A 20556-nucleotide genomic window follows, 5' to 3' on the forward strand; every position below is an offset into this window, starting at 1 on the left:
AAGGTAGTAGACTGTTTTAAACTAGAGGAGTAAGAATAATAAGCTGCTTTTGGTATGCACTCACACAAACCTAAATTGTCTGGCTATGAGCTGCTCATAAAGATATCCATTCTTTTCAAGTGATTGTTTTTGTAGCACATTATCATAATGACTTGAGTATTTATTTAAGTGTACATTATGTATAGTGTGCAAAATTTATCATGTGTTGGATAAGGCATAAATTATAACTGTGATATTTTTCTTAGCATGTGTTTGGTGACGGGAAAAACACTAAAAGGAATTCTGAAGATCTGATTTAAAAGTCACATGGTGGTAACATTAGCTTTATTCATTTTCTCGTTAATGAGATAATTTTTCTCCAACAGGCACTTTCATTTGTTTAGGTTCCTTTGCATTATCAAAATGCTTCTCAGATAACTGGAGAGGAAACGCAAACATAATTAATGTATATCTGAGGAAAAAAATAAAAGAAAAAAAGGTCTGAATTCCAGACTTAAGAGGTCTTACATTAAAATATTTAAAAATGAATAACTGTGATAGCTAAAGTAGAAAAAAATCTACTTTTTACGAAATCAGTCGTCCAACATGAATGTGATTCTAAATAGCTTTTATGCCTGCCTGAGCTAAGCAAAATTGCAGAGGGAAGTCTGAAAACCTAAAAAAACCATTTTGACAAGGTCTGTGGCTCAACATTAATTTTTTGCTTCTTATATGTTAATGCTTTTAATGTAAACAAAAAGATAACCTTTTATATTAAGTGCAGAAAAGATTGTTTTCCCTATTTCATATCGAACAGGTGTATACACACAGATTCTAGTGACCAGAAAATGAAAGAACTACAGAAATTTAGAAAAGAAAGTAAAGCTTTTGGCCCTCAGCTTGAAACAATTAAACTGTGTTATGGGGAGACTAGTGTGCAGTGTTTGGGGATTGTAAGCAATAAAAATCGACCTTTACTATTGTGATACAGTATGACAGCTGATTGATAGGGTTGTGTTCCCATGATTGAAGAAGGCAGATCAGTCCTGCTGGGGTTTGCTTAGAGTTTCTTCTGTTTACAGAGTCTCTTGCATCCTGTTATAAAATATTATGACCCTTTTCCCCACCTTTATGGTGTGGTTTTCTTTTTTAATTCCAAGAAAGCCAAAAGAAATGAAATGTTTCTTTACAACCTACTGTTCAGCTAGAAAGTAAGGGTCTTCTGCTGTCTAACCTTCATTGCTAGAGACACTCAATTATATGAAAGTAAATGAGTAAAATGTTAACTCTGATTCTACACAGTTAACTGAACATTTCTTTCACGTTGTTTAAAATTGAATTAACTAATTCTCACTTTTATGTCTTTAGCTCTGTTTTATGACTTTTACTGTTACTCAAATACAGATTTCTTTCAAAGACAATTCTGGCCTCCTTTTAAAGTCAAAATGCAGATTTTTATTGTTTGAAATTCTAGTAAAAGCTTTTCTTTTCAATATATTTGTCTTATGACCTCAAAAAAATTTGAATTCTCAGTTTTAGTAACTTGAATATTTTAGTTTTTAATTCGTCTATGGTAAGAAAATAGAAATTGAGACTATTATATGTTAAAAAGAAGAAAGTGTTGGCAGGAAAGAAGGAAAATGACCACATTTTTAGGTAATGTTTTTGTTTTCAATTCCAGAAGCATATAATAAAAGGCAAATTTTATAACAAATTTTATATACGTCAACATACAATTTATTTTATTCACAATGTTTGAAATAAAAAGCCATTTTCTCTTCCCTGTTTTATTCTCTAGCTTTTGTCTCCCTCAGTCTTCTAACACTATTCATCCCTGGTAGAAGTGGAGCTTTCTTTTCTAAGGCTCCTTATAAACAATTTTTTTTTCTTTTGGACTGACTCATTTCTGCACCTTTTAGTTTTATTTTTTTTTCATCTGTGTTTGTACTTACTTTTTAAATAAAAATGTAAATTCCAATTATAAGCATTTAAATTTGTAAATGGACAGGTTTAATAATTTTATGATTTGCATGAATTTATATCAAAATTGACCATATTTAAAAAATATGTTAGCTATTCTGGATACATAATTTAAAGAGAGTTGACAGTAATGTAATATTACAGATTAAAACTAAATATGTACATATTTTTTCTTTAAACTTCTATTTGGTTGCTCAATGATTTCCTAGGAGAAAAGAAGTTGAATATTGCTGTTGGAGAGGTAAATCTTAAGATAGAAACTTGGTACCTTGTTTTTAGAAAGAAGAGCTTGATTTTTTTCTTTTTTTTTTTTTGCTGAAGAATTAAAGAGCATTGAATCTGCATTTAACATGCAGCAGATTATAAACAAATTATCCTTTTGTTTATAATATAGTGTATAGGAAAACTATGGAATATTAATAGTTACTTGAGTAAACCCATTGCCTTCAGGTGAGACTTCATGCAGAAGAGAGCTGTTTTTCTTTCTCCAAACCTTCTCAGAGACATGATTTATGGACTTTCTTTTTCAAAGCATTTCAGGCAGGCGGTTACTTCCAAGGATTAATTTACATTTTCTGTGAAGTATTATAAAACAAAGATTATTATTCTCATTTTATCAGTGGGAAACTGAAACAGAAAAATTAAATGATTTTGCCTAGGATTTTTCATAGCTAATAAGTAACTATAATTCAAGTCTCTCAATCTGTTTTTCAATGTTTTTAGTTTGTCTTAGTTTAATGTGCTTAGTGTACTCTTGTGCACTAAGTTTCTTAGTGTTTTCTAATTTCAATTATAAGGCAAGGCCCTCTGAATTTGTTTTCATATTTACTTAGAAATTTTGCCATTCAATTGGAATTCTTTGCACCCAGTGATTGTCTTTATATCATGTTGCTGACAGTCTAGATGGAGAATGAAATTAGTTTACTTGCTCTGTGTAAACAAAGTTTTGAGCCTTATAATTTCACAACTATTGTTTGTTAACATATTAGTAAGAAAATCAGATTCATGGGCTAAGCAATTAACCTTATTGAGTGACATGAACAATTCTAATAAAGCTTCTAATAAAGCTTATATACTTAATGTTTAGCTTACTTTAGTGCTGAATTCTGTGATCATGTATTTTTATAACATTTGCTAATAGGTATATGTTTTGTAGTGTTGATTCTAAGACATCTCTATTAAGAGACAAAAATGTAATAAATTGATTCCTCGAGTACAATTTTTATTTGGAATAGTAGTAGTAAAGCTCTATATTTTTTATTCCTAACCTGCTAATGCGGTTTTTATTTTATAATACCTTACTTTTCCTAACAATTGCATAATTTTTGCTTTTATAGCCAGATGCTAAGAGTTCTTTCATAAACTTTATAGTCTGACAGCTTTCTAAATGAAAGGGAATCATTTTTGTAATCCAGAAATGTGATTTCACTGAAAGCAAACTATTTTTAGTATACATTTGAATTGTATAACCTTCCAGCAGAATTTTTGTTATAAATCTAATTATTCCAGTCATGTGCATGCCTTTGAACTGACTTTGTCCTTGTTTACAGAGAAGCACAAGCAGCCACTTCCAGGAATGGACGTAGTAACTAGAAATATTAAACTTATATATTTAAAGACCTTTCAACTTTGAAAATTTACAGCAGTTGTGAATCCATTTTATACTGAATATTAACAGGCTGTTTTGAATGCAATCACTAGGCACTGTCTTTTGTTAGTGTAACTAACAGTGGCTAATGTTAAAATTGTTATATTGCAAATTTGCCAGGGAATAAAGGTTTGAGAGTTGCCTTTTTTCAAAGTAATCCAGGAGTGTTGCCAAGGTCTAATTTTAATTGCATTTTCTCTAGTAGTATTTGGGTTTTTTATTGTTGTGTTATGCTTCTAGTCTTACCCAGCTTTTACTCAGAATGACTAGAGACTATCAATTATACTGCCTTGATAATGAGAATATTTGGTAAGAAAACGGCTTGAAAGTTATCCTTTTCTGTCAATTTTATTGCAGTCATTTTATTGGTGGTCATTTCAGAAGACTGTTTTTCAACATCAGGCTAAGTTCTATGAACATGAAATTATATTGTTGTGCTTTTCAACGTCATCCTAGAGTGTACGAACATATTTATGGGGAATATATCTATTTAGATATTTGTGATTCCTTAAATTATTTGTAATAAACGTTTTTCTTAGATTTGGAGATAAATAGTGAAAAGCTGCCCACAAACTGTTAAAGATTGTACGCTCTTGTAGGTGGCCCCAGAAGAATTTAAAACCAGCATTGGCCGTGTGAATGCATGTTTGAAAAAGGCTCTCCCGGTCAATGTGAAATGGCTGCTGTGTGGTTGTCTCTGCTGCTGTTGCACACTGGGTTGCAGCCTATGGCCTGTTATTTGTCTCAACAAAAGAGTGAGTAACTGTTTTATTGTATAATAATAATAATAACTAACATTTATGGAAAACTTACTATGTGCTATGAACTCTTTTCAAGTACTTTACACAATTTAGTTAATTCTTGTAACAATGCTATCTTTATTTTAGAGATAAGGAAACTTGGGGACAGGCATATTGTTATTTGTCCAACTTTTATCAACACTTTACCATTTAATATGGGTTCCCATCATTTCACATAAAAGCAGTATAAGTTAAATACTAAGTAAGTGGGCTACTTATTCTTTTTAAAATACCTGATGCTGTGACTTAAGGTATTTCCAAGTTATAGGTATAAAGGAGAGCTTCTGATCTGAAGAAAGGCAAAAGTGAGAGTAACCTACAAAGTTTGCAGGGCAAATCCTTAGTTTTAAACATGTTACAATAACATGCTAGCATAGCGTTACTACTTATGTCATGGATTTAAGAGTACTTCTTAATCTTGTCTTCTTTAAAATTTCACATTAGTTTTTGTGAATTTTTTCCTCTGGTGGGAAGATGCCTTTAAAATATTTTAATTGAAGCCAATGAGGAAAATTAATTCATTTTACCTAAAGTTTTTTTCCTAGTACTGTATGAATGATTTCATTTAAACTTTTAAATAATAAGTAGCCAATGAAATCAGATTCAAAATTATAGTGGCTTGTGGAAGAATAATTAGTGATGCAGTTATTTCATTAAAGCCAAAAATATTCCCACGAAGTACTCATTATTTTTTTATCTCCATTCTTTTCCTGCCTGGTTTAATGTTTACTTCAAAAAGACAAATAATGAAATATTGCCAACTCTATGACTTTTTGAATGGAAAAGTTAAGCATTTTATTGAGTCTGTTGGTAATCACAAGTAGGTCAGAGCTTCACTTTAAATATTGCTTAGTCTATTGTTTGTCAAAGCAGGTATGGTATTCTCAAATGGTTTTCTATAAATAAAAAAAACTGACAGCATAAATTCCTTTTCTTAATTGTCATATCTTACTTTTAAAAGTCACAATCAATAACTCCTATCCATCCCTATTATTTTAAAAGCGTCAGTATGAATTAATCATGTTTGAATTTCCCATCATGTAAATACAGCTAATCTCAATTACTTAAGAACAGATTTTTTTTTTTTTTGGTTTCTGTATTATCCAGGACTATCCCTTTTTCTGATGACCTGTTTACACTTTGTCTATTTGTTAATACGTTCACCAGAAGGCCTGAAATAAGGAGAAACATTTTTTTTCAATCATTTGATTTTACTATCAATACTTCGAATAGAATATTCAATGGAAACTAAGATAATACTGATGCTGTGATCTCTCCTATCTTCCATTACTTTGGATAATTAAAAGCTCATAGTGAAGTTGAGGCATCAGTATATTCTGGTTCGCAAATCTGTCAGTTTAAAAAATTTATTTAATATAGATTTGCAAATTGTCATCCCTGAGCCAAATCCAGCCCACTCTGTTTTTAAACATTTTAATCAGTTTACCAACATTTAAACATTGTAATATTTAAAATAAAATTCATGATATCCAGCCTCTTGTAAAATCTAAAGATCTGGCGATACCGGGCCCACATGGCTGTATGTCAGCAGTTGGCTCTGAGTGGTGGCTGCTTCCTTTAAGTAGAACATACATTCTCTGGTTCATCTTAGAAACCACCCATAGTTTACATTATCTGCCTTGCTCTGTAAGCATTATAGTTCACGGCCTCTGATTTTGTATGTGCCATGTTGTCAACACTATACTAGACAGCAAAACATTAAGAACATGCTGGTAACCTTGTGCAAGTCACTGTTCTTTCTGTAGCCTCAAGTTTTCTCACCTGTAAAATCAGGACACTACTAGTTACTTTTAACATGGTTTTATGATGAAATTTAAAGCAACTCAAAGATTTTTGTCTACATGAAGAAATATAAAATATAATTTTCTGATCTGTAAAATAAGTTGAATAGACTATAATAGTTTAATTGGAAGTATGATTCACATTCATATAGTTCAAATCCCTTATTTTACAGGTGTGGACATAAATCCAGAGAGTGAAGTGACTTTCTCAGAGTCACACGGCAAATAGCACAGCCACAAAAATAATCCTTACTTTATTTTGTTTTTTTGTCTTTAATAATGTATTCTCTTGACTACATCATGTTTCTTACATCAAATTGACTAGTCCTGAGACAAGAAATGTTCGCATAAGTTGTATAATAAACAGCCCACTGAATTTTAATTCTTTAGCAGTGGATAGAAAACTTTTTCTTAAAGAACCAAATAGTAAATATTTTAGCCTTTGTGAGCCAGAGGTCTCTGTCACAACCGCTCAACTGTGGCATTGTCACATGTAAACAGCCATAACCATATGTAAATGAGTGAGCATTACTGTGTTCTCATAAAACTTTATTTACAAAAACAGACAGCAAGCCAGATCTGGCCTATGGGCTGTTGTTTGGCACCTTGCTCTAGCCATCTCTAATTGGGTATCTAGCTTTATGGAAGTCATATCTCTGTTTGCTCACAAAATAAAATGGAAATAATAATGAAGATGCTATGTTAGCCAATTATTGAAAATGTTTCCAGGAAAAGAATTTTTATGTAGATAGTCTGCCTTATAATTTTTTTTGGCAGTATAATTCATGGGAATTTTCTCTAGCAAATTAGGTGATAAAGAAATATAGGTCAGAGTGCCTTGAGTTCCCCCAATCTCTCTTGGCTCTGGTGGGATTTCATAGCTACATGATACATGAAATGAGGCTTTTCATTTACCTGTTCTTCTATCTACCACTGAACCAACTGTGATATCATAGTCAATTTCAGCCCCAGTCATGCTATCACTCAAAATTTGAAATTACTTTTATCCTTTCCTTTTTTGCTTTGATACTCATTAAATTGAGAGAGATGGTCAGAGGAAAGGACTACTTTCTGACTCATGACATGAATATGATGTTTTAGGAGATAGAGGTTATAATTCAGTGTCCTGTTTGATTCGGTGTTTTTGTAGCTAATTATAAAAAGAAGGAAGAGCATATGATAGAAACAAATGCCCCATCCATACATTATGCCATTTGGAAAAGAAATCAGTCTTTGCAATGAGAGACAAATAGTTCTGCCAAAAACTAAGCAAATTACGTGTAGTCTATGTATAATTTAGGCCTTTCATAAAATATGTTTTGTGTTCTTGGGCAAAGATAACATGCATAAAGCGAGTGCATAGAGTATTATAACTTGGTCATAGACTGCCTTTTCCTTACTATCTTTGAACCTTTTAATTTATGTGTCAGCCTTGAGTCATTTGAGCCATATATAAGAAAATGATGTTTATGGCATATTAATACTAAAAGCTGATAAGTTTGCTTCCTTTTTTGTTAGCTTTACTGGCTAATTGTATTGAATGTAGGATTGTATCTGCTCTGCAGAAGTACAGTGATTGGTATTAAGCTAACTTTGATACTTTTCTAGTCAGCTTGAGAGTCAGCCATCTGGTTTTAAAAAAAATTTATTGGGAAATAATTTACAGAACATAAAGTTAACTCATATTAAGAGAATAATTCATTGAATATTAATGTACTTACAGAGTTGTGTAACTATCACCATAATCTAATTTTAGAACATTTCCATCATCCTAAGAGTAAACCTTGTGACCACTTGTAGTCACTCCCAATTTCCCTCCAATCCTCCCAGCCCTATACAACCAGTGATCTACTTTCTCTCTTATGTTTGCATTTTTGAACATTTTATACGATATGTACTCCTTCATGGCTTTTAAAACTGAGCATAATGGTTTTTGTGGAAAAATACACATGACATAAAATTTGCATTTTTAACCACTTTAAAGTGTATAATTCAGTGGCATTAACTACATTGACAGTGTTATGCAACCATCCACTATCTAGTTTCAGAAATTTTTTATCACCTGCAAGGAAAATCTCATATACATTAAGCAGTCATTTCTCATTTTCCTTCTCCTCAGTTAGGAAGTTAAAAAGTGTTTCTCTCTTTTCTGTATTTTACAAAAGTTTAAGAAGGATTGGTATTCTTCTTTTAAACATTTGGGAGAATTTCCTTTCTTTTGGGCATAACAGTGACACCATCTGATCTTGAGATTTTTTTTCTTGGTAGGTTTTTGATTACACATTCAATATTTACTTGTTATAGGTCTATTCAGATTTTCTATTTCTACTTGAGTCAATTCAAGGAGTTTGTTCATTTCATCTATGTTGTCTAGTTTGTTGGCCTACAATTATTTTTAGTATTCACTTGTAATTTTTTTCTAAATTACTGTAAGAGTGATATGTAATGTCCCTATTTTCATTTCTGATTCTAGTCATCTCAGTCTTCTTTTTTTTTCTTAATCCTTGTAGCTGAAAGTTGGTCAAATTTCAAAGAAAAAACTTTTGGTCTTGTTCATTTTTTCTATTGTTCTATTCTGTATTTCATTTCTCTCCACTCTATTTTTTCCTTTCTTCTGCTATGTTTGGGTTTAGTTTGCTCTTTTTAGTTTCATAAGGTCTAAATTCAGGTTATTGATTTGAGATCATTCTTCTTTCTTAATGTAGGCATTTACTGTCCTCAGTTTTCTTCAAAACATTGCTTACTCACATTCTGAGATACTGGGAGTTGTGATTTCAGTGTTTGAATTTTGAGGGAATATAATTCAGCCCATAACACATAAGGAAGGACTTCCACTATTTTGCTATTTGTTTTCCATGTCGTATGTTTTTTGTTCCTCAATTCCTTCATTACTTATTTATTTTATGTTTAATTGAGTTTTTTAGTGTACTGTATACCTTATTTCCTTTTCTGTATCTTTTTAAGTTATTTTCTTAGTTGTTACAATTAACATCTTAAACTTATAACACACTAGTTTGAATTAATATCACCTTAGCTTTAATAGTATGTAAGTTCTACTGCTATATATATCCATACCTCCCCTTTTATGTTGTTGTTATCACAAATTATATGTTATATATTGTGTGTCCATTAACAGATTTATGATTATCATTTTGTCTTTTAATCATACAGGAAAGAGTTCCAACCCAAAAATACAATATTATCTTTTAAATATATTTGTGCAGTTACCTGTACCAGTGCTCTTTATCCCATGCCTCAAGTTATTGTCTAGTGTCCTTTCATTTCAGCCTAAGGCTCTCTCTTTAGAATTTATTAAAAAGCTGTCCTAATAGTGATGAACTCCCTCAGCCCTTGGTTGTCTGGGAATTTCTTCATTTCTTTTTTTTTTTTTTTTTTTTGAAGGCTAATTTTGCTCAGTATAGAGTCTTTGGTTGACAGAGTTTGCTTGTTTGTTTTGTAATTTCTGCACTTTAAATACTATATGCCATCCCACTGCCTCTGACCTTCATGGTTTCTGATGTGAAATTAACTGTTAATCTTATAGAGAATCTCTTGTACTTAACAAGTCACTTCTTTCTTACTGCTTTCAAGATTTCCCTCTTTGTTTTTTACTTTCAACAGTTTAATTATACTTTATCTTGGTATGGTTCACTTTGAGTTTATCCTACTTGGAATTTATTTGGCTTCTTGGAATGTTTTTTTCCTGTGTGCAGTTTCTAATTAATAGCTGGTGTCACTTGACACCAGCCTGAAGAACTTCTTTTAGTGTTTCACATAAGCTGGGTCTGCAGGCCACAGATACTCTCAGTTTTTATTTAGGAATGTCTTTATTTTGTCTTCACTTTTTAATATGCAATTTTTAATTAATAGATTTTTAAAAACAATTTTAGGTTTACAGAAAAAAAAAATGAGCAAAAAGCACAGATTCCATAAACCCCCTCATCCAATACCAATTTCCCCTACTATTGAGATCTTACATTAGTGTGGTACAATTGTTACAATTGATGAGCCAATATTGATATCTTATAATTAACTAAAGTCCATGGTTTACATTAGGCTTCACTCTTTGTGTTCTACATCCTATGGATTTTGGCAAGTGTATAATGATATGTAGCCATCATCACAGTATCGTACAGAATAGCAGTTTCACTGCCCTAAAACTCCATTATGCTACACCTATTTCATCCCACCCGCATATCCTGAGCAATCACCTAACTTTTTATTGTCTCCATAGGTTTGCCTTTTCCAGAATGTCACATAAGTTGAAATTATATAGAATATATTCATATTGGCTTCTTTCACTTACCAATATGCATTTAAGGTTCCTCCATGTCTTTTTCTGGCTTGATAGCTCATTTCTTTTTATCACTGAATAATATTGCAGTTTTGGGATTTGCCACAGTTTATCTGTTCACCTATTGAAGGGTTTCTTGGTTGCTTCCAAGGTTTCACAATCATAAATAAGACTGTTATAAACATTCAAGTACAGGTTTTTGAGTGGGCAGTTTTGAACTCATTTGATGATTGCTGGATCATATGGTAAGACTATGTTTAGTTTTGTAAGAAACTGCCAAACTGTCTTGCAAAGTCGCTGTGCCATTTTGTATTCCCACCAGCAATGAGTAAGACTTCCTGTTGTTCTACATCTTCATCAACGTTTGGTGTTGTCAGTATTGTGGATTTTGGCCATTCTAAAATGTAGGTAGATATCTCACTGTTGCTTTAATTTCTAATTCTGCATAGTCATACGATATTGAGCAGCTTTTCAAGCTTATTTTCCTTCTGTGTATCTTCTTTGAAGAGGTTTCTGATCAGGCCTATGACCCCCCTTTTTTTAATGGCACGGGTACGGGATGGTTCCTGAAGGAAAAGAGGGCTTAGTGGCCTCCAAATTCCCTCACCCACCAATTTCTGGAGGAGACTCTAGTGGGGTGAGGACTGAGGAGCCTATGCACACTTTTTCATTGGATTGTTTATGTTATTATTGTTGAGTTGTTAAAGAGTTATTTGTATACTTTGGATACCAGTTTTCTACAAAGTATGTGTTTTGCAGATATTTTCTCTCAGCCTGTGGTTTGTCTTTTTACTCTCCTAATAGTATATTTTGTAGAGTGGAACATTTTAATTTTAATGAATTTCAACTTATTAATGTTTTCTTTTATGCATCTTGCTTTCTGGTGTTGTATGTAAGAATTCATTGCCAAACCCACGGTCACCTAGATTTTATGTTATATTCTAGGAATTTTAAGAGTTTGACATTTGTGAAAGGTGTAAGGTATGTGAATACATTCAGTTTTCCTTGCATGTTGATGTCCAGTTGTACCAGCACCATCTGTTGAAAAGACAACAATTTCCTTGAATTGCCTTTTTGTCAGAGGTCTATTTCTGGCTTCTCTATTCTGTTCCATTGAATAGCTAATCATTTCTTTCACCAATTCCACACTCTCTTGATTACTGTAGCTTTATAGTAAGTCATGAGGTCAAGTAGTATCAGTCCTCTTTGTTCTCCTTAAATACTGTGTTGACTATTATGGATCTTTTACTTTTCCATGTAAACTTTAGAATCATTTTTTCAATAATCACAAAATATTGTGATTTTGTATTCTGAAACTTTACTGAAGTTTTTTTTTAATCAGTTCAAGGAGCCTTTTTGCAGAGTCTTTTGGGTTTTTCTAGGTATAGAATAATACCATCAGCAAAAAGAGGTAGTTTCACTTTTTAACCTATTTATGTGCCTTTTATTTTTTTGTCTTGACTGATTGCTCTGTCTAGGACTTCTAGTACTGTGTGGAATAGGAGTGGTGGGAGTGAGTATCCTTTTCTTGTTCCAGCTCTCAAAAAAGCTGGGGAAATGGTTCCAGCTTTTGCCTGTTCTATATGATGTTAGCTATGGATTTGCCATAGATGGCTCTTAACTATTTTGAGATATATTTCTTTGATGGCTAGTTTGTTAAGGGTTTTTATGAAGTGAAATTGGGTTTTATCAAAAGCTTTTTCTGTGTCTGTTGACATGATTATATGGTCTTTGTTTTTCGTCCTGTTTATGTGGTGTATCACATTTATTGATTCGCATATGTTGAACCAACCTTGCATCCTAGGATTAAAGCCTACTTGATTGTGGAGAATTAATTTTTTGATGTGCTGCTGGATTCAGATTGCTAGTATTTGTTGGGGATTTTTGTGTCTATATTCATCAGGGATATTGGCCTGAAGTTTTTTTTCACTGTGTCTTTGCCATATTTTGGTATCAGGATGATGCTGGCTTCATAGGAAGAATTAAGGAGGAGTCTCCTCTATTTTTTGGAATAATTTTAGTATGATTGGTACTAGCTCTTCTTCGTACTTCTGGTAGAATTCAGCTGTGAATCCATCTGGTTTAGGGTTTTTCTTCATTGGTAGGTTTTTAATTGCTGTTTCAATTTTGGAACATGTTATTGTTCTGTTCAGGGTTTCCATTTTTTTTTTTCCTGATTCAATCTTGGGAGCCTGTGTGTTTGCAGCAATTTATTCATTTCCTCTAGATTTTCTAATTAGTATGCATAGAGGTGTTCATAATAGTGTCTGAGGATCTTTTATATTTCTGTGAGATTGGTTGTAATGTCTCGTCATTTCTCATTGTGCTTATTTGGATCATCTCTCATTTTTCTTTGTTAATTTAGCTATCAATCTGCAGATCTTGTTTATCCCTTCAAAAAACCAACTTTTGGTTTCATTGACCCTTTGTATGGATTTTGGGGTCTCAGTTCCTTTCAGTGCTCCTCTGATTTTTTATTTCTTCTGCTAGCTTTGTTAGTTTGTTTTTGTTTTTCTAGTTCTTCTAGGTGCAATGTTAGATTGATAATTTGAGATCCTTCTAAGTTTTGAATGTAGGCATTTGGCACTGTAAACTTTCCTCTTCACGCTGCTTTTGCTGCATCCTAGAGATTTTGTGTTTTGTGGATGATTATCTTGTGTAGTATCATGGAGAGGTTCTCTGAATTTCTTCAATTTGCATGTCGACCTCTAGCAAGATTAGGGAAATGTTCATGGACTATATCCTCAAATATGTTTTCCATGTTGCTTACTCTGTCTCCTTCTGTCTCAGGAGTCCTAATGTGTCATAGGTTTGGTCTATCTACATAATTCCCTATTTCTCAGAGACTTTATTCCTTTTTTATAATTCTGTTTTCTTTATTTTTGCCTGACTGGCTTGATTGAAAAGGCCAGTCTTCAATCTCTGAAACTCTTTCTTGAGTTTGATCTAATCTTGTTAATGCTTCTAATTTTATGTTGAAATTCCTATAGTGAATTTTTCAATTCCAGAAGTTCAGTTTGGTGCTTTTTTAATATGGTCATTTCATCTTTCAATTTTTGGATCATTCTACTGGCTTCCTTGGATTGGACTTCAACTTTCTTTTGAATCTCTTTGAATTTCTTTGCCATCCGATTCTGAATTCTATGTCATTTCAGACATTTCAAACTGTTTAGGATCCATTTCTGGGGACATAGTGCAATCATTGTTAGATAAGTAAACACTGACTTTTTTAATTTCTGGAGTTATTGCATTGATTTTTTTTTCTGCTCTGGGGGTTCTTGTGTTTCTCATTTTGAAATTGCTATTATTTGGATGGGACTTTTTTATTTTATAGGTTTTTTTTTTTTCCTCTTGAAGGTTTGACTGGCGAATGTTGTGTACAGGTGCTTTCCTTTGTTTTGTTTTGTTTTGTTGAGTCAGAGTTTCGCCCAGTCACCGAGGCTGGAATACAAAGGCATGATCTCAGCTCACTGCAATCTCTGCCTCCTGGGTTCAAGCAATTCTTCTGCCTCAGCCTCTCGAGTAGCTGGGATTACAGGCACCTGCTATCATGCTCAGCTAATTTTTGTATTTGTGTAGAGATGGGGTTTCACGATGTTGCCCAGGCTGGTCTTGAACTCCTGACCTCGGGTGATCCGCCCGCTTTCTTTTTGAGTGCTTTCAGAGGGCCATGGTTCTGTATGGGTTCCTTAGTTTTCTGCATTGGATTTCATAAGCATTGCATGCTGAAGAAATTTATTTTTGTTTGCTGCTATGATTCAGGTTGCAATCCAGTAGATAGAGTTTAAATGTAAGGGCCAGCAGATAGGATTTTACTGAGTAGTGTGCCTCTTTTGTATTTCAATGCATATGCATTTCAAGTACACAACTTGGAGGCCTCAGTTACATTTATACTGTTGTGGAACCATTACCAATACCTATTTCCAATTTTTTTTCATTACCCCAAATAGGAACTCTATAGCCATTAAGTAATAACTTCTCAATTCTTCCTTTCTTCATACTCTGCTAACTTCTAATCTATTTTCTGTCTCTACAAATTTGCCTATTCTAGATACCTCATATAAGTGAAATAATGCCATATTTTTTCTTTTAGATTCAGCTTATTTCACATACCATAAAGTCTTCGGAGTTAATCCATATCATATTTCAGAATTTCATTCCCTTTTATGGCTTAATAGCATTCTGTTTTGTGTAAATATCATAGTTTTGTCTATCCACTTATTTATTGGTGGACACTTGAGTTGTTTCCACCTTTTGGCTATTGGGAATAATGCTGTAGTAAACATTACTATACAAGTGCCTGTTTGAGTCTTTGATTTCAATTCCTTTGGGTATATATCTAGGAAAATTGCTGGTCATATGGCAATTGTTTAGCTTTTTGAGGAACCACCAAAATCTTTCCTTTTTTTATTATATTTAAGTTCTGGGATACATGTGTAGAACATGTAGGTGTGTTACATAGCTATACATGTGCCATGGTGGTTTGCTGCACCCATCAACCCATCGTCTACATTAGGTATTTGTCCTAATGCTATCCTTCCCCTTTACCCCCACCCTCCGACAGGCCCTGGTGTGTGATGTACCCCTCCCTGTGCCCATATGTTCTCATTGTTCAACTCCCACTTATAAGTGAGAACATGCAGTGTTTGGTTTTCTGTTCCTGTGTTAGTTTGCTGAGAATGATGGTTTCCAGCTTCACCCATGTCTCTGCAAAGGACATGAACTCATTCTTTTTTTATGGCTGCATAGTATTCCATGGTGTATATGTACCACATTTTCTTTATCCAGTCTAATATTGATGGACATTTGGGTTGGTTTTAAGTCTTTGCTGTAGTGACTAGTGCTGCAGTAAACATACGTGTGCATGTGTCTTTGTAGTAGAATGATTTATAATTCTTTTGGTATATACCCAGTAATGGGATTGCTGGGTCAAATGGTATTTCTAGTTCTAGATCCTTGAGGAATCGCCACACTGTCTTCCACAATGGTTGAACTAATTTACGCTCCCACCATCAGTGTAAAAGTGTTCCTATTTCTGGACATCCTCTCCAGCATCTTTTGTTTCCTGACTTTTTAATGATCGCCGTTCTAACTGGTGTGAGATGGTATCTCATTGTGGTTTTGATTTGCATTTCTCTAATGAACAGTAATTACGAGCTTTTTTTCATATGTTTTTTCTTTTGAGAAATGTCTGTTCATATCCTTTGCCCACTTTTTGATGGGGTTGCTTTTTTCTTGCAAATTTGTTTAAGTTCCTTGTAGATTCTGGATATTAGCTCTTTGTCCGATGGATACATTGCAAAAATTTTCTCCCGTTCTGTAGGTTCCCTGTTCACTCTGATGATAGTTAAACTTCTTAAGCTGATAAGCAACTTCAGCAAAGTCTCAGGATACAAAATCAATGTGCAAAAATCACAAGCATTCCTATACACCAATAATAGACAAACAGAGAGCCAAATCACGAGCAAACTCCCATTCACAATTGCTACACAGGGAATAAAATACCTAGGAATACAACTTACAAGGGATCTGAAGGACCTCTTTAGTGAGAGCTACAAACCACTCCTCAAGGAAATGGGAGAGGACACAAACAAATGGAAAAACATTCCATGATCATAGATAAGAAGAATTAATATTGTGAAAATAGCCATACTGCCCAAAGTAATTTATAGATTCAATGATATCCCCATCAAGCTACCATTGACTTTCTTCACAGAATTAGAAAAAACTACTTTAAATTTCATATAGAACTTAAAAAGAGCCCATATAGCCAAGACAATCCTAAGGAAAAAGAACAAAGCTGGAGGCATCACACTATCTGACTTCAAACTATACCACAAGGCTTCAGTAACCAAAGCAGTTTGGTACTGGTACCAAAACAGATATATAGGCCAATGGAATAGAACAGAGGCCTCAGAAATAACACCACACACCTACAATCTCCTGATCTTTGACAAACTTGCCAAAAACAAGCAATAGGGAAGGGATACCCTATTTAATAAATGGTGTTGAGAAAACTGGCTAGCCATCTGCAGAAAACTGAAACTGGACCCCTTCCTTACACCTTATACAAACATTAACTACAGATGTATTAAAGATTTAAATGTAAGATCCGAAACCATAAAACCCTAGAAGAAAACCTAGGCAATACCATTCAGGACATAGGCATGGACAAAGACTTCATGACCAAAATACCAAAAGCAATTGCAACAAAAGCCAAAATTGAAAAATGGGATGTAATTAAACTAAAGAGCTTCTGTACACCACAATCTTTTCCATGGGAGCTGTATCATTTTACATTCCTACCAGCAATGCAGAAGAGTTCAGATTTATGCAGATCCTCATCAATGTGTGTTATTTTCCATTTTATTTATAACAGCCACCCGAATGAGCATAAAATGGTGCCTCATTGTGATTTCAATATACATTTCCCTCATAATTAGTGATATTTAGTGTCTTTTCATTTGCTTGTTGAACATTTGTATATCTTCTTTGAAGAGATGTCTGTTCACATCCTTTGTCCATTTTCTCTCTAGGTTGTTTATTTGTTCTTAAGTTGTGGGTGTTTTTATATAATCTTGTTAATCTCTTATCAAATATATAACTTACAAATAATTTCTACTGTTCTGTGGTTTGTCTTTTCACTCTCTTAATAGTGCCATGTGATGCATAAAATTGTTGATTTTGATGAAGTCCCATTAAACTATTTTTCTTTTCTTGCCTGGGCTTAGGCATTATATCTTAAAAAATATATATTTTTATATATAAAACTTATAATTTTATATATATATACACACACACACACACACACATATATATACACACACACTATAAGTGTTGGGATACATGTGCAGAATGTGCAGGTTTGTTACATAGGTATACACATGCCATGGTGGATTGGTGCATCCAGCAACCTGTCATCTACATTAGGTATTTCTCCTAATGCTATCCCTCCCCTAGCCCCCCACCTCCTGACAGACCCTGGTGTGTGATGTTCCCCTCCCTGTGTCCATGTGTTCTCATTGTTCAGCTCCCACTTATGAGTGAGAACATGCAGTGTTTGGTTTTCGGTTCCTGTGTTAGTTTGCTGAGAATGATGGTTTCCAGCTTGATCCAGGTCCCTGCAAAGAACATGAACTTATCCTTTTTTATGGCTGCATAGTATTCCATGGTATATATGTGCCACATTTTCTTTATCCAGAGTATCATTCATGGGCATTTGGGTTGGTTCCAAGTCTTTGCTATTGTGAATAGTGCTGCAGTAAACATTCATGTGCATGTGTCTTTATAGGAGAATGATTTAGAAACCACTGGGTGTATACCCAGTAATGGGATCGCTGGGTCAAATGGTATTTCTGGTTCTAGATCCTTGGGCAATTTCCACACCATCTTCCATAATGGTTTAACTAATTTACACTCTCCATCCTCTCCAGCATCTGTTGTTTCCTGACTTTTTAATGATTACCATTCTAACTGGCATGAGATGGTATCTCATTGTGGTTTTGATTTGTGTTTCTCTAATGACCAGTGATGATGAACTTTTTTTCATGTTTGTTGGCTGCATAAATGTCTTCTTTTGAAAAGTGTCTGTTCATATCCTTCACCCACTTTTTGATGGGCTTGTTTTTTTTCTTGTAAATTTGTTTAAGTTTCTTGTAGATTCTGGAGATTAGCCCTTTTTCAGATGGATAGATTGCAACAAATTTCTCCCAATCTGTAGGTTGCCTGTTCACTCTGATGATAGTTTCTTTTGCTGTGCAGAAGCTCTTTAGTTTAATTAGATCTCATTTGTCTATTTTGGCTTTTGTTGCCATTGGTTTTGGTGTTTCAGTCATGAAGTCTTTGCCCCTGCCTATCTCCTGAATGTTATCACCTAGGTTTTCTTATAGGGTTTTTATGGTTTTAGGTCTTCCATTTAAGTCTTTAATCCATCTCGAGTTAATTTTGTATAAGGTGTAAGGAAGGGGTTCAGTTTCAGTTTTCTGCTTATGGCTAGCCAGTTTTCCCAACACCATTTATTAAATAGGGAATCCTTTCCCCATTGCTTGTTTCTGGAAGGTTTGTCAAAGATCAGATGGTTGTAGATGTGTGGTGTTACTTCTAAGGCTTCTGTTCTGTTCCATTGGTCTATATATCTGTTTTGGTATTAGTACAATGCTGTTTTGGTTACTATAGCCTTGTAGTATAGTTTGAAGTCAGATAGCATGATGCCTCCAGCTTTGTTTTTGCTTAGGATTGTCTTGGGTATATGGGCTGTTTTTTGATTTGATATGAAATTTAAAGTAGTTTTTTCTACTTCTGTGAAGAATGTGAATGGTAGCTTGATAGGGATATCATTGAATCTATAAATTACTTTGGGCAGTATGGCCATTTTCACGATATTGATTCTTCCTATTTATGAGCATGGAATGTTTTTCCATTTGTTTTTGTCCTCTCTTGAGCAGTGGTTTGTAGTTCTTCTTGAAGAGGTCCTTCACGTCCCTTGTAAGTTGTATTCCTAGGTATTTTTTTTTTTTAGCAACATTAGTTTCTTTTTTATTATTTTTTTTTTTTGCACACAAAACAATAAACATTTTCTAAAAATACATACAAACAAAAAGATACATATCAAACACATTAGGAAGGTTGCACATGGGAAGATGGGGAATAGAAATGGGGGGTGGGAATTAAAGAAAATAAATGAGAGAGGGACTTTGTATGGATCAATGATAATAACTCAGTCCTCTATTTGACAAAGAAGAAGGAGAAGGAAGAGGAAGAAAAAGAAAGTGGGATAAAGGATCAGAAAGGGAGGAAAATAGAAAAAATTAGAGTATGACTCCAGGGTAGACCTGTTTTGTTGTTGCGGGGTTGGTTGGTTGGTTTGTCTGTTGTATTTTTTATATGTTTCGCCATGTTGGCCAGGCTGGTCTCGAACTCCTAGCCTCAAGTGATCAACCCGCCTCGGCCTCCCAGAGTGCTGGGACTACAGGCATGAGCCACCACGTCCAGCCCCCACATTGCATCTGGCCTCCGTCGTAGACCTCCCAGACGGGGCGGCCGGGCAGAGGCACTCCCCACATCCCAGACGTGGGGGCCGGGCAGAGGCGCTCCTTACTTCCCAGACGGGGCGGCCGGGCAGAGGCGCTCCTCACATCCCAGACGGGGTGGCCAGGCAGAGGCGCTCCGCACATCCCAGACAGGGCGGCCGGGCAGAGGCGCTCCTCACATCCCAGATGGGGTGGCCAGGCAGAGGTGCTCCTCACTTCCCAGATGGGGCGGGCGGGCAGAGGTGCTCCTCACATCTCAGACGATGGGTGGCCGGGCAGAGGTGCTCCTCACTTCCCAGATGATGGGCGGCCGGGCAGAGGCGCTCCTCACTTCTTCCCAGACAGGGCGGCCGGGCAGAGGCGCTCCTCACTTCTTCCCAGACGGGGCGGCCAGGCAGAGGCACTCCTCACTTCTTCCCAGACAGGGCGGCCGGGCAGAGGCGCTCCTCACTTCTTCCCAGACGGGGCGGCCGGGCAGAGGCGCTCCTCACTTCTTCCCAGATGGGGCAGCCGGGCAGAGGCGCTACTCACTTCCCAGACAGGGTGGCCGGGCAGAGGTGCTCCTCACTTCCCAGATGGGGCAGCCGGGCAGAGGCGCTCCTCACTTTCCAGACGGGGCGGTTGGGCAGAGGCGCTCCTCACTTCCCAGACGGGGCAGCCGGGCAGAGGTGCTCCTCACTTCCCAGACGGGGCAGCGGGGCAGAGGCGCTCCTCACTTCCCAGACGGGGCGGCCGGGCAGAGGCGCTCCTCACTTCCCAGACGGGGCGGCGGGGCAGAGGCGCTCCTCACTTCCCAGATGGGGCGGCCGGGCAGAGGCGCTCCTCACTTCCCAGATGGGGCAGGCGGGCAGAGGCGCTCCTCACTTCCCACACGGGGCAGGCGAGCAGAGGCGCTCCTCACTTCTTCCCAGATGGGGCGGCCGGGCAGAGGCGCTCCTCACTTCCCAGATGGGGCAGGCGGGCAGAGGCGCTCCTCACTTCCCACACGGGGCAGGCGAGCAGAGGCGCTCCTCACTTCTTCCCA

The 20556-nt window shown here is 35.7% G+C and overlaps 1 protein-coding gene across 6 annotated transcripts in view; it reads left to right on the forward strand.

The window, feature by feature from the left end:
* The window catches only part of CHIC1 (cysteine rich hydrophobic domain 1), a 124129-nt gene that overhangs the window by 19770 nt on the left and 83803 nt on the right, over window positions 1–20556 (forward strand). For all 6 annotated transcript variants that reach the window (XR_010119636.1, XR_010119637.1, XM_055266977.2 and 3 more), the window contains one exon: window positions 4207–4362. Coding sequence is in view for 4 of the 6 variants with exons in the window: in XM_055266977.2 (XP_055122952.1) it covers window positions 4207–4362 (156 nt within the window). In the remaining 2 variants the exon portion in view is untranslated. The remainder of the gene's footprint in view (window positions 1–4206; window positions 4363–20556) is intronic.

The sequence above is a fragment of the Symphalangus syndactylus genome, chromosome X (genome assembly GCF_028878055.3).
Source record: "Symphalangus syndactylus isolate Jambi chromosome X, NHGRI_mSymSyn1-v2.1_pri, whole genome shotgun sequence".
NCBI lineage: Eukaryota > Metazoa > Chordata > Mammalia > Primates > Hylobatidae > Symphalangus > Symphalangus syndactylus.